General features: G+C 42.6%; 1 protein-coding gene and 1 long non-coding RNA gene across 3 annotated transcripts; one reads left to right on the forward strand and one right to left on the reverse strand.

The window, feature by feature from the left end:
- Window positions 1-3,955: 3,955 nt before the first annotated feature.
- On the forward strand, window positions 3,956-14,688 carry SMNDC1 (survival motor neuron domain containing 1). 2 transcript variants are annotated; one of them, XM_055719726.1, is made up of 6 exons: window positions 3,956-4,093; window positions 4,752-4,871; window positions 8,775-8,917; window positions 10,730-10,891; window positions 12,003-12,156; window positions 12,890-14,688. In XM_055719726.1, exons 2-6 carry the CDS (start codon window positions 4,752-4,754, stop codon window positions 13,025-13,027), a joined length of 717 nt encoding a protein of 238 aa, XP_055575701.1. In that variant the 5' UTR covers window positions 3,956-4,093; the 3' UTR covers window positions 13,028-14,688. The 2 variants fall into 2 exon arrangements, with proteins under 2 accessions (XP_055575701.1, XP_005443943.1); XM_005443886.4 differs by lacking the exon at window positions 3,956-4,093 and adding an exon at window positions 4,368-4,573.
- On the reverse strand, window positions 9,875-10,793 carry LOC106631476 (uncharacterized). The gene is made up of 2 exons (XR_001335183.3): window positions 10,703-10,793; window positions 9,875-10,045 (listed from the first exon to the last, which is right to left on the reverse strand). It is a non-coding gene; the product is annotated as an uncharacterized LOC106631476 (long non-coding RNA).
- Window positions 14,689-15,074: the final 386 nt, after the last annotated feature.

A 15,074-nucleotide genomic window follows, 5' to 3' on the forward strand; every position in this document is an offset into this window, starting at 1 on the left:
CACACCTTGACTTGGCATATTGCTCTCAAATGAAGACTCACATTAAGGTGAAAATACCATCTGACAAACTGTATGTTGTGTAGGCCTGATTAAGACCCATCAAACGGACCTGCTGCTTGTGCCAATAAAAGTAAATGATCACACTGGCAGGTTGTCATTTCCCACATAAGTCGGCGTTTTGTCACCTCTCACAAGCTGTCAGTTGCAGGGCAATGGAAATCCAAGAGCCTCAGACCCTTCTGAAGTGGATGACGTCCTAATGAACGCAAGCTTTCAGTCCATTCTCCCTAGTTCTGACCTTTTCTCCTTATCTCCGTGCTGCCCCAGCCTGGCTCTTATTCCTCATCCAGTTCTGGTTCACTTTTCCTCCTCAGTTTTAGTCAAGGTGCCTTTTGCACACATTGGGCATAATTACCGTGATCATTCAGAGCACAGACCATGTTTGAGCTCTCAGTTTCTTTGCTTAGTACCACAATCCACTTGATGGTTTGATCTTTGAGCTCTTTGGTTTGAGCTCTCAGTTTCTTTGCTTAGTACCACAATCCATACTGACTACCAGAGCTGTAGAGAGTTAAATTACATTCAGAAACGTGCACATGCTGACCTAACTGACTTCACTTCCACACAGACTTCTGGTATGTCAAAACATTACAATTAGGGCAAAATCAGGGGAGCAGAACAGCAAACAGTGAAGCCTTAAAACAACAACTCCCCTAAGAAGTTTTGTGCCTGTGCTTTAAAACAAACAGGCACTTGAACCTCTCAACAGAACAGCTGTGTATTTTAATCATGTGCCTGGTCAATCAGCATTTATATCTATAACCTGATTTTATGTGCCAGATTGCTGAGGCTTTCCAAAGTCCAGCCAAAGCCAAACAGACAGTGCAGAAAAAAAATCAGCCTATAGAAATAAATTTTGCAGGAGCAACAACCTAAAAATGCCTCATAATGGGAAATACCACATAATCGCAAATATGGATGAAGTTGGGAGCTCTGAACATGATGACAAATGGTAAATAAATTTTAAATATAAAGCCAGTTTTGCTTAGAGGCACAGGTCAACTGAAAGTAAAAAACCCCACCATCTTCAGGAAAACAACCCTCAAAACTGAAGCAGTAATACAGTATTTTCTTGGTGGTTTGATCTTTGATCCAAATGAATACACCAATGACTTCCAAGTCTGACATACTGCCCTACCAACAGGGCAATGCCTGCCAGGCAGGCACCCTACCAGAAAAGCCTCAAAAAATCCAGTGTCTCCATTTGGCCTAGACTGGGATGGCAATTTCTGTCATGAGGACAGACTCTTTTGCTTGCAGAAGCCAAATGTTTGCTAGTGACCAGGTGTGTGTGCTGAACACAACAATCCATCCATCCAAAGCTGAAAAACAGGGACATTTAAACCATTTAGATATAATAACGCCTTTATAGCATCAGTTGCTGCTGAGCACTCCGATTTCTGCCCCTTAGCTGCTTCAGGATTTAACATTAAGAAACGCAGCATATCGCTGATTTAAGTGTACTTACTCATCATAAATCATACATGTTTCAAGAGACTCTATAGTCCCAGCTGTCTTCAAAAATAGCTTCAGATATACGTTCCCATTAACTCTAGCTATAAAAATAACGCAGCCGACCGTAAAAAAAGAGGCATAGTTGTGGATCTACCACAAAGTAAGTTTCCTGCGTTGCTAGTTAAAACGTGGCTACTGATACAGACATCTTGTGCAGCACCACCACCACCTCCTGGACAAGGCAAGCACGGCTGCAGGATGAGCCAGCGTCCCTTCCAACCGCCTTACAGACAGGGAGCCCCTTCACAAGCCCCGAGGCATGCCCGGCTGTACTCATTACCGGAAACCCTGTCCAACAAGCTGTGCCATTCACCACAGAGGGTCACCGCTCCTGCTACACTAACTGCTGCCCCGCAGCACCAGCGCAGCGAGAAAGTCTCCAGTTACACCACTTTCCCCTAGTTGTTCCCCAAGTACAGTCACGTGGACCAGACTGCTTCCCACTAGGAATCACAGCTGAAAGCCTCAATGCTAATGGCAACAGTTTGGCTTAGGTAAAAGCTCACCGAGTTGCCTGTTCTTGCTGTTACTGAGTTAGGGAAACAAATTCTACAGCATTTGTGCCCAAGTAATGTCTTAAATTTACATGTCTTCATTTGGCAATAAACTACACTATAATTCTGTGTATCACGTATGATTGTAAAGGAGAAATTCACACAAATGTGGGTACCACTATGCTTGTTTAATCACAACGCAGAGCTGGGCCACCACCTCAGTGAGTGGCAGAGAACAAAGTGACGCAGCACAGCTTATATACATGTACCAAATCATTAGTCGATGTCCGAAGTATTTACAAGTTTCTTTAGAAGTCAATTCTGCGAAACCGTCACCTGGCCCTGTCCCAGTTGCTTCATCTATTGGGTTCCAGCTGCCTCAGTTCCAAGGTCCTCCTCAGATCATGACCTTCTTTCTGCCTGCTTTAACTCACACAATCCTTCAAGCACACTTTTATAGAAGTAAAATATCTCCTTGTGCTTGCTCCTACTGACGCAACCCCTGAAATACTCTCCTTCTTGCTGTTCTTGCTTTTGGAGATAGCTAGACATTGCATGCCTCCTCAGTCCTTCTCTGTCACTTCAGTCCTGCAGATATGGCCTACATTTCTTGTTCTGAGATGCAAAGCTGAAGTTGGTTGTACTAATGTGCATTTAACTCATAGGTGCGTTCACAAAACCATTAGGATTGCTCTGTATTACTAAATTTGTGCATCTTTTCAACAGTCGCTGAGCTGTCCAGAAAGCATTATCAGAAAATGTTTTCTGCATCTATTTCTAGATTATTAATAAAAATAATAAAAATGTTACTGTTATTATCTCCATTGTTACACTTGGTCTCATCAACCAGTCTGTGAACAGCATCCACTAATTTCTGTATTTGAATTATCAGCTCATACACCAAGAAACAGAAACGTGTTTTATCTTCAGTCAGGATATCATCTGAGGGGACAAACCAGGTGTCCCAGAACAGGGCAGATGTATTATTGCCCCCTTAATACATCAACAAACCCAAAGTGTCAGAGCGAGGCCACCCTCCTGCGAGGCGCTGCGTGCTAACGCCAAGGGACGGGATGTCTGCGGCAGACACCAATCCTCCTGGAAACCTTAAGGAATATTTTGGGTGCCTGCTTAATTTGCCTGGCTCACAAGGCTCCAGGCCAAATTTATTACTGGAGTTCCACCAGGAAGTGGTTTTTTCTTCTTGTGACAGGCTTGAAAAAGCCACTGAGCTTTCCGACCCTCTTTCCTCTCCTGCTGTAGGCCCAAGTATCACAACTTGCTCTCTTCCACCCCGGCTAGCAGCGAGCCTTGCCTGGCTCAGTTCCAGAAGATGTCTGGTGTCGCCCAGAACAGGAGACAGGAGCAAGTGCACCTACCGGGCGCCCGCAGCCGCGGTCCCCCCGAGCTCCCCCGCGGCACCCAGCACCCAGGCACCAGGGACGGGACATGGCAGCGCTGGGCACAGCGCGGGGCGCCCTGCGCCTGGGAGGGAGACCTCCACACCGGCTGCAGCCTCTGCCGCTGCCCACCCTGTCGGGGCAGCCGCGGGCAAGGCCGGGCCGGGCCAGCCTCCCCGGGTCTCGCTGCAGGGAACCCCGGGCCGCCGGCCTGAGGCGGCGCCGCGGCGCTCTCCTCTCACGGGGCTCGCAGCGGGAGGTGGGAACCGTCGGGTCCGAGGCCCGGCGACCGCGGGCCGCGCAGGCCCAGCCCCAGCCGCAGCCCCAGGCCCAGGCCCAGGCTCAGCGCCAGGCCCCTGCCCCGGCCCCCGCGCCCACCCCGACGACGGCCGCTCCCCCCGGCACGTGACGCGAGGCGGCGGGCGCGTTGCTGGGGCCGACCAGCGCCGCGCGCTGGCAGCACGTGACCGGCGGGGCGCTCTCGCGAGCGCCGGCCCCGCCCCTCCCCCCGGCTGCGGCGAAGGAGACGGAAGCGGCCGCGGCCCGACGGGACCCAGAGCGGAGGCGCGTCCCCCCCCCCCCTCCCCCGCTCGCCCCCGGCCCGGGCCCTGCACGCCCGCCGAGGTGAGAACCGGCGGTTGCTCGCCGCGCCCGCGCTCCACGGCCCGGCCCGGCCCGGCCCGCTCCGCTCCGCTCGGAGGCAGCCCTGGCCTAGGCCGAGGCTGAGGCCTGAGCCTGGGCCTGGCCGCCGGCGCGGGCCCTCGCCCGGGGCCCGGCTCCCAGCCGCGCCCCGAGCCCTCTCCTGAGGGGCGGGTGGGCCCTGGGCCGCTCCGTGCCGGCCGGGTGGCGCCTGGCGTCACCCCGGGAGGGGCCGGTGCCTAGTGCCGCCGAGGGTTTCTCTGCCGTAAGCGCGAACGGCTGGGGCGGGCGGCGGGGGCAGGCCGCGGTGCGCGGGCGCTTTGCGGGGTGCAGGTAATCTCGGGGCTGGCTGGAGACCCCGCGGGTTACCTGCGGTGCGTTCTCCCTGTGCGCGCAGGCAGGCACGTGTTCCAGCTTTCGCTTGTAGAAGTAGCTTGGGAGTAGCCGAACGGTGCAGAAATCGAGGTAAGTGGCTCTCTGTGGCCAAACAGCCCGTTACTGAAGTTTAGCGAGTTGTGTTTTTAATATTTTGGTAATAGCTTGTCTTGCTGTTTATCGGTTTCACTTTACTTGCACCACGAGAGGTCATTAAAAATCAGCGAGCTTATTTTTGATGCATTTTGTATGTGTTTGTTTCTTGCAGATGTCAGAAGACCTCGCTAAGCAGTTAGCTAGCTACAAAGCTCAGCTTCAGCAAGTTGAGGCTGCCTTATCTGGGAATGCAGAGAATGAAGATTTACTAAAACTGAAGAAAGACTTACAGGTGAGAGAGAACTTGAGGGTATGAGTAGCTGAAACTTTAGGGTTGTTAGGAAGTATTTAATATTTCCCAAATATTTGCGTTGCAGCAAAAGTATATACTTAGTGGGTTTGTTACTTTCTTTTTGCATACTTTTGATACAATTATGGTAGGGTTGGTTTGAAAAAAAAACCAGCGTGGCCTGTTTTAAACCTGTCTTGTAGATTAGTATAAAAGATGTATTAATTTATATAGCAAAATCTTCAACTTTAGATTTATTTAGATTTTTAGAGTGATGAAAGATATGCCAGTGCTGTCTTTACTGTCTCTCTTTATTTTCTTTTTAAGCATTTATCAGAAAGTCATCATTTTTTGCTGCTTTTATTATGCTGAAGCCTGATGGTTGGGCTTAACATGGTGCCTTTCTGCTTGTTTTTGAGATATCAAATCATTTGATCCAGAATCTGTTTATTCATGACATGCATTTGCAATGATAAAAGCTTCAGACTATAGTTTGTATTCCATGTGTATCTAAGCCTTGATTGTGTTAAGGTTTTTATATGAGAAAGGAAAAGAGTAGTATTCTTTGTTTGCCACCTGTAGTTTTTCAAACATCTGAGAGCATATCATGTTCTTAAGAGCTAAGAAACTTGTCTGGGTCTTAGCGTCTTGTTCAGTGACAGGAAGGCCACCAGCCTAATTTTAAGTCAATAAGTGGTCTTTTAGATTCTTGTGCATATGAAGACACATTGGCATATAAAAAAACCTAGCAGTACTGTTAAAATTTGTCATGAGAGTGCAAGATGCTGCTTCATTTCTGTTGTGGATTGCTTTAGCCATCAGGTCTAAAAATATGTAAAACTACCCGGTACAAGATTCAGTAACCACTAATCTGTGGAAGTAACAGCAATAAAAATGATGCTTCAACCAAAATGAGTAGTGCCTCAAATCGGTGATCTTTAGAATTCTTTTTAAATTACAACGGCTTTGTGCCCACAAGGCACTTTATAGATCATCTTAATGTCCTTTGTTGTACACTGTTAAAAGCATGTGTATATTTTTATATTTTTAAAATGCACAGCAAAACCCATATGGGATGATATTTCCGATACCAACACGACCTCGGCTTTGATATGCAGAGATCATTGATGTGAAAGGACAACTTGCAAACTTTTTAATAAAAGCTTTCTGCACAGAATGGGGAAGATCTTTACACTTTCGTCCCCAAAAGGTTTGCTATCCATATGTTCCAACTTGAAAATGACATAATGTTTTGCAGACTTAATATATGCCAACCAAACTATTGTAAAAATGGGTTTGATGCTTCAGTGTTCCAACTCAGCAGCTTTTTGTCTATTCAAAAAGATTGTTACTGTGTAATTGAAACATTTTTTTTTTCTGTCTTAAATAGTGATGCACTGGTGCATTTCATACACTTGGCTTATTCTTGAGTAATAAGATTGAAATAAATATTAGAAGAAATTTTTTTAAGTACTTAGCTTTTCACTTTTTGTTTCACTGAAGCACTTCTAGGACAGTGTCTGTGCACCCAAGAACCAAACTTACCTTTTGTATCAAGAATTGATGGCAGCTGTCATCTTTTGTAATTGGAGATAATAACTGTGGGCATTGTGTTCTGGAGTGTAGAGCTCTGTCTGGCTTTGTAAAGACCAGCTGGTCAGGAAAAATCTTGGCAAACTCTAACTAGTATTCTCTGCAGGTCACACCTTCGTGTCACAGGGATGTGGCAGCGAGCCATATTGTTGAACCCATTTGGCTGTACTGAGCTGCTGTGGTAGTCTAAGTTGTGCTCAGAAATTTTCTTTGAATGAGCCAGTCTGTTAAAGACTTTAGAACTATCTCGTGGGTTGTAATAAAAATGTTTCTGTCTTGTGTGCTTAGCACTATGATAGATGGATATCAGATGAAGATTTTTGCCAAAAGTTTGCTATTGTGTAGCCTGGTGTGTAAGTGACTTCATCAAATTCAAAGAATCCTTGGTAGACTTGTCTGAATTTGTTCACATTTGAGTTCTACAATAAGACATCTGTGAATTTGGCAAGAATAAGTCAATAGTTTCATATAACTAGTAGTCTGCGTAACTGAAACGCTCACTTTAAGGTAGCTTGTGCCTGGTGTGATGTATTTGATCTGCTGAGATAAGATACATATTTCAAACCACAATGCCTCTTGGATTTGTGGAATACAGCTATTTATGTGTTGAGGAATAGTGTGGGATTTTCCATCTGGGAGGAAAAATCAGGCTAATGCTCTGTGTTCTGCGCAGAGCTCTCAAATTAGGTAACTTGATAACTAAAATCTGTTCTGGTTTAGCTGTAGTGTTATGGAAATTGGAGACCAAATTAGTAGAAGTAACTGTAGGCATGTTTCTGTGCTTACAGTCGCTAGTGATTGCGCTTACAGTTGCACTTGTTTTAGAGGAGCTGCTAGTTAACAAAGAGCAGAACTTTGGTTAGGAAAGTGTTGGAAATTAAGAGCTGCAACAGAAACTGTTAGGCCATTCATGCCAGTTGTATAGTTTATCAGATAAAAATGCATGCAAGTTTATATTGTATTAACTTCTTATTCTTGAACTGCTTATGATCCTTTAGGTTCTTGAGGAATGAAGAACAGCTGCTTTACTGTAAAGCTTTTTATTTTTTTACTGCTTTACTGTTTTCCGAAGCTAGTCGTTGTATACACCCATAGCTGAACTAGGATGTGAAGCTGGGAGGAAAGTTCAGGCTCCACCGAGCCTCAGCTGAACATTGTCTGTAACCCTCCCCTAATATAAATATTCACTGTTACTTAGTAGAGTGACAATGGTTCATGCTGAGATACTCAAAGAACTGAAGAATTTTTCTTCAAGGATTGCAGAGTTGCTTTGCCTTATACAGAAATTTTAAATGGCCTCTTAGGTGCTGGCTCCTTTGACTTTTAACACTAGTGAAAACCAGTGGTCTTGATTGTACAGAATAAGAAAATAATATTGACAGGATGTTGGGGAGGGGCTTTTGCATGCTTCTGTCTGTGAATGGGTAATACTTAAAGGAAATGGAAAAATTTGTTACTTTGTTACTTGTCTTGTAGGACTAGCAAGGGAAGGCCTGACCCGAAATGTTAAGGTCAGGGAATGTAGAGAAAAACAAATGCTTACATCAAAATGACTTAAGGAACTCAATTTCTTTAGCATGCACCTGAATGCTCTCTGTAAATGAGAGGGCTATACAAAGTGGCAGTCTTGCAAGGTACTTTCCACCCTGGCTCTGGGTGCTTCAGTTCAGCCAATCCACATGCTTTTGAGTAAACTGAAAAAATGTTTTATCACTTAGAAATGCTGCAGTCATACTTGTAGTTGTGTGTTTGAAAGATTACTATATATAATATAGCCAGCCATTCCCAAAGGGGAAAGAATAGAAGGAACAGCCAGCTACGCAGAGAAGTGTTGTGTTCTTTCACATTTTGCCTTCAGAGCACTGTCCTGCTGAATACTTGCTCTGCTGCCACATGTGTGGTTTGCGGTCAACAGCCAACATCACATGTAGCCATGTGTAGTCACACCGTTGATTTTTCCTTTGTTTTTTATTGAGACGGTCTAGCTGTACCTTTGTGTCTATAGATAAACAATTAATCTAGGAAAAAAATGCTATAATAAGAATAGGCTGCATTTTGAAAATTTGAGGGGGGAATCAACAATACTGCGATACAGTGAGGACCGTACATCTTTTTATCTACGTTGGCAATGAGTAAGTTTAGTTAAATGATTAAAAAAACCAAATTTAGTCCACTCTATATCAGCTATGAATTTAATATAGTAACTTGATAACTTAAAAAAAAAAATAATGAAACTAGTGAGCTTGGGGTAAAAATATGCATGGTAACAGAGTTTGAATAATTGTTCTTTGTGGGTTTTTTGTCTTTTTATAGGAAGTCATAGAATTAACCAAAGATCTCCTTTCAACGCAACCTTCGGAAACTCTTGCAAGTTCTGACAGTTCTGCTTCTGCTCTGCCCAGTCACTCCTGGAAGGTTGGGGATAGGTGTATGGCAATATGGAGTGAGGATGGACAGTAAGTGTAGAAAACTTCTCTAACAGTTACATGAAATAGTTCAATGGTAAGAGACTTTCATTCAGTTTGAACTGCCACTAGGGTGTCTAAAACAAAAAATAAATTAGGAAATAAATCTGATATTAGGTATTCTTGTACTGTCTGTATTAAAGATCAGTATTTTAGATAAAAAGAAAAAAGATGTGGAGTCCTTTTTTAGAAATGCCTTATTTGTCACTAACTTTATAAAAGTAGGGTAGCTTTGGTAAATTACTATTTGTTAATGTAAAAAATGGCAGACTTTCATGAACTGATCTGTCAGGGCGGTCTTTTTGTAAAGGTTTCAGGATGTGTAATTCATAATTTGTCATTGCATTCATGCATATGTAATTGATTACTATTAAGAAGAATCCTTGCTGTATCTCCATTTGTGCCTCTAACCGGAAATCAGTTTTAACTGGAAATGCTGGGTTTGGCTATGAAATAACTAGCCATGTAATGTAATGATAGAACAAATCAACCTTTTGGATTGGACCCTGTTACATTAGCCTGGGAAGCTCTGGGAACCCAAGCAGTTCATTCTGATTTCATAATACTTGAAATAAACATTCTAAAATTCCTTTCCATACTGCAAAACATATAACTGTTGCAGCTTTTTAAAAATTACTATTTACGCAGGACTAATATGCCAATCATTGCCACTTTGAGACGAGCTCTGTTGTTCAGCAAATGTGGTTCTATTAACAATATAGTAACCACATAGAGAGATACTGGTATAGCTGTTGATGTCTTGGGTAGAAAACAAACCTAAAAGTGAGCAGTTTCTCTGTCACAGATTATTAATGACTAAAATGCTTTTGTGTAAGAAAAATTGAATCTTACTGTCTTAGGTCACCGCTGGGTCCTTCTTGCTCTGATCACTGGGTTAGAGGATCAGGGCTTGGGGAAGAATGTCCACTGAAGTGGATCTTATTGGACTTAATTGTATTGTGCTTTTTTTTTTTTTTTTTACGCCCCTGCTTCTTTTGCAACATTCCTTAACTGCCCAGTGTCACATGAAGAGCTAGCCAGAGATTAATACTTTTTACCTCATGCAGTTTGGGTTTCCACGTATTTTCATCTAGCTCAACTCAAGATGATGTTAGCCCACTGAAATTGCACAAGAAATTGATTTAGTGTTAACTGAAGCATTGTCTATGAAACATCTCATCTTATTCCTCTATTTGCTTTAGATGTATCCTTTTGCTCCAAATTTAGACTCTTGTCTCTTACTCTTTCCCATTACGAGGTCAGTTTGACCAAAATTTCTGCTAAAATTCCAGAACTGTTATTTTAAATTACTAAGAAAGCTTTTAATTTTGCAAGTGTTGAAGAGAGAATACTTTGAAAGCTTTGGGTTTTCTTAATTCTTTTTCATATGGAGAAAAATGGAACTAAAGCTTTGCTCTTGTGAGGTGACATTTTCTGAAACTCCTCAGTGAATACAGTATTTTGTTGGTGTGGGTGGTTTTTTTTTCAGTCTCATGACCTGACAGAACTAGAACCAAATGAGGATAGCTGATTAGATTTGCCCCAGCGTTAATCATTAGTCTTGGTAATTGTGACGCTATTGCTTCTTGATGCTAGAGGTCAAATACAGCAGATTCCAGACTTTGTACAGGTGTCCCTTTTGACCTTAAGAAAATGATCTTTTGGTTTGATTTGTGTATCGTCCCTGAAGGCCGGTATTTGAAAATATTTTACTTAATGCCATTAGCTGGCTGACAGTTTAGGTGTTGAAGGGCTGAGTATTAAAGCTTTACTCACATGCTTACAGCCATGATATCTTTACAGGTGTTATGAAGCTGAGATTGAAGAAATAGATGAGGAGAATGGAACAGCTGCGGTCACATTTGCTGGATATGGCAATGCTGAAGTTACGCCTCTGTTCAACCTCAAGCCTGTGGAAGAGGGAAGAAAAGCAAAAGAGGACAGTGGCAACAAACCCATGTCCAAGTAAGTAATACACAGGCAGAAGTCTGAACGCTTTGGGGGGTGTTTTTTTCCTCTCCCAGGTATAAAAATAGGTTAATGAAATAGAACATCTTTTTTTGAGATTTTACATCTCTTTAACACGTTCAAATATTTGCTTGAAAAAGGATCTTAAATCAATCTAGCATGTAATTTTTGGTAGATCATTGTGGCTGGTATCATGTGTGTTATGTATCCTGGCAAGATAACATCATAGGCTTTGGGTTTACTCAGGTGATGCCATTTCAAGATATCAAGTATGTAAGAGGTAGATTAAAAAAAGTTAGTACTTTTTCGTTGACAGCAGAGAGCCTACAGGTTTCAGGACAGATCTAGTGGAGGATCTGTGATCTGGCAAACTATGATCTGGTGTAAGAAGAAAGACTTCTGCTTCTGCCCCATCCCTGTGTTAGGATAGCTGTGTTGACCCCATCGCAGGGGAGATATGCTTTACTCAATATCCTGCTGTGTCTAATACAGAAGGGTATTTTTATAGACTGAAAACATTTTAATGGGGGGTGGGGAGAAGGTGGTACAGTTTTGGAGTTTGTTGTAGGCAAGGATTCCTTCCTTAAGAGATCGTTGTGAGGGATGCAGCATTGTGGCTTGGGTCGACTGCTTGAACCTTCCTTATCTTTACCGAAGTAACTTATCTTTGTTCTTTTCCTTCCATCCCTATCCAATGCTTGGTAGCATGAGAGCCCTGCAGACCTCCAAAAAAGTTTGGGCTTTTCTCTCTAATGGGCAATTTTAAATTTTCTAAACCCTAGATGTTTCTGCAGTGTAGAAGTGCTGATAGGTACACTTTCAGTTTCAGAAGGGAATTGCATGTAGTCCCATGGGTTGTTGCATTTGGCATGGTCTTAATCGGGTAGCAGTGGTGGTTGTTCTTATGTTCAAATATATAAATAAGCAAGATAGTGCTTATGCATGGAAAGACTAGTTTGCTCTTTTTTTCTAGAAGTGGAGAATATTTACAAGCTTTGTTTTCTGTCATTTACTTTTGGAAAACTTCTGTGCATGTCTGTCTTACAGGGGATTTAGTTTCTTACAGGAAAAGGCACAAGTATAAAATGTCTCTTTTCCTTCTCTCCAGAAAAGAGATGATAGCCCAGCAACGAGAGTATAAAAAGAAGAAAGCTTTGAAAAAAGCTCAGAGAATTAAAGAACTTGAACAGGAACGAGAGGACCAGAAAGTCAAGTGGCAACAGTTTAACAACAGAGCCTATTCTAAGAACAAAAAAGGCCAGGTTGGTTTGGTTTTGTCAGTATGTGAATAACAGGGTGTAGACTTCTATGCAGTACTTCGGGAGAGAGGAGGAAGTGGTTTTTAAAGGGGGTTCATCCTTGGGCTTCTGAAGTGTGCAGTTTGGTATTCTGTAAACTTAAAAGGCCTGGTTTTGTACTGGGTGACTTTGGAGGAGTGCTCTTTTAAGAGACTGAGCTTGCACTTAGCTTGGAGAGCTGGGCTCACTGTCAGCTGCCAGGTGGTGTTTGTTGGAGCTTAGAACCTGAGGGTCTGTCTAAACCTCCAAGCCTGACTTGTGTTTGTGACCTGGCAGACAGGGTGCCAAGTAATTGTCCTGGAATAGTAAGCATAATGCAGAAGGGTAGCAAGGACATTTTAAAGCCTTATTTCATTTTTATCGTGGCTTGACAGCTGCCAGACATAGTGGTAAAACTTCAGTCTTCCTTATGAACAATTGTTAGAGATCAACTTATGAAAGAATTTTATTCATTATTGGCCTGACCCAAGGACCTGAGTACCATGATGACATGCAGTACTTAGATGCCAGGAAGTTCCCAGCTCTGTTGTCTCACTTGCTGATAACACGCCACGGATGGGCTAGCCTTTAGAAAGTGTGCCCATCTATAGAGTAAGAAGCTGAGACTACTGAAGCCCTTCAAATGATAATGATTGCTTGTTTTTTTAAGAGCCAGTTAGTAGTTACTCAGAAATGGTGTTTTCTGTTTCATTTGCAGGTAAAAAGGAGTATTTTTGCTTCCCCTGAGAGTGTAACTGGCAAGGTTGGAGTTGGAACATGCGGAATTGCAGACAAACCTATGACACAGTATCAAGATACCTCTAAATATAATGTCAGGCATTTGATGCCTCAGTAACGGGGGAAAAAGGTGGAACTTCATCTCTGCAGGGCTTTACACTTATCTTTTTATCATTATATTTTTCTAAAAGTAAATTATTTGTTGGCACATAGTGAGTAGTCCATTTTGTCACCATCACTTTGGCTTCAGCTGATACAAGCCTTAAATCTCCAGCTACTGATTTGACCCCCCCATCGTTAAACTTTTTGTAGTTGCATTAAAATACATTCTGCAGGTAAATGCTTTCATGAACTGCTGTTGCCTGTTATTCTGAAAGCAGCAGTTATCTGCAGCTTTGACCTTCCATTCATATTAGCAGTGAAGGGTTTTTTTTTTGTTTTGTTTTTTCCTTAAGAAAAGTGGTGGTATAAAACTGGCACTGTAACAGCCTCCCTCGTTTCTGTAGTCACAGTGCTGCCTGCTGTCTTGGTGACAAGCTCAGCATTACAGAGCTGCTGCAGCTCTGGGAGAGAGAGCTAGATGCCATCGTAGCTCATATGTCACATGGAATTGCTAAGGAAGTTGCAATGACTCCCTTACAAACCCACTGAAGATAGATTTGTACAGCTGTAAATGAGAGCAGAACAGGGCCAATAGGATCTTTATTACTAATGATTCATGTGCTAGGAACAATAAATCTGACTTGAATTCCTGTCTGAATTTCCTGTGCTAGAAGTTAAGCAGAGGAGATCCTGGTTTTGGAGTTTTTGTTGTTTTTTTTTAAATAAAGTTTAAATAGGAACTTATTGAAAGGTTATTGAAATGTAACCAGTCATAGGACAAGGTATCTAGACTCCCAGTTCCGAAGTAGAGAACTGTACTTAAGAATATCCACCCCTCCCGAAGGATCAGAGAGTTGGAGAACATAAATGGTTGTGCTTTGGAAAGGAGCCATCATTTCCCCACTTGTAGATCTTGTAGGTTTGGTACGGTCACAGACCTGGAATATGCAGTAACAGCTGGTGTCTGGGCCTCTTCCATCCTGTCAAGTAGAACTGCAGCACAGCAGATACAAATGCCTAGATCCCACTTAGTTGTGAGTGAGTAAAGGTTAGTCTGAAGTCTTTGTCCTTAAGTAATTGACTGGCTCCAGTGTTCATTGTATCTTCAGCTGTATTACAGTGCTGCTGAACCCCTTCAATTTTATTCAGGAAACCATGTGTAAAAGCTCTCGCTTTTCTTGTATTTTATGTGATTTGCTTTCCTCTGTTACTTGTCTCTCACTTACGGTAGTGGTGCCATCTCTGAACCCGTAACGTGTTTAAAAAAGTTAATGGGTAGCCCTGTATACAATGTAGATATTATTTTTGTAAAATCTAGGGCTGAGTTAATGGACAAGAGTACATCAGCTATTTCCCTCCTTAAATAATTAAAGGGTGTTTCTTGTCCATTAACCCTGACCATTATTTCCCTGTATATTATGTTAATGTAGCTCATTTTGTAATTTGTTAACTAGATCAGGTCACGTCAGCAATTGTTGATGCACTGATTGGTGGAAATGTCCATCAGTTACCTGAGTCACAACTCAAGCTAAACTCTACAACTGGTAGTTTAGAATCCATACATAGAAAAAAGTTCTCCCTATAATGGGAGAAGGTGATTTTTATGAATACAAAGTGTGTTAATTTCAGTTTTGTATGTTTAACTTTTATTAAATAAAGTGTTTAAAATCTGCTGGATATATTTGACAAAGTGTAAGTGTATGTGGTGGTGGGGGGGGAACAGCAAACGATCAGGAAAGCACTAAGTATACAATCTGCTGCACGGCAAAAGCGAATCAGGAGCACTTCACACTTCCTGCAAGATGAAGTAATGTTGCCCAATTCCTAAACTTCACTAGTAGCAGGAAAGGGGTTACATTTTCTTTTCTGTAGAAAAGCTTGTAACTTAAAATAATCTGACCACTGCTTTTCAGAAAGGGTGTTTGTAGTGTGGACTGTACCCTACAGAGACACATCTCAGCCGTGATGTTAACCAGGTAGTAGTCCTGCTAGGTGGACAGCTAACTCATTAAGGAAGGTCACTTCTCTTCCACTGTATCGCTGCTGTGATACAGCTGTAGTGT

Source organism: Falco cherrug, chromosome 9, assembly GCF_023634085.1.
Source record: "Falco cherrug isolate bFalChe1 chromosome 9, bFalChe1.pri, whole genome shotgun sequence".
Lineage (NCBI taxonomy): Eukaryota > Metazoa > Chordata > Aves > Falconiformes > Falconidae > Falco > Falco cherrug.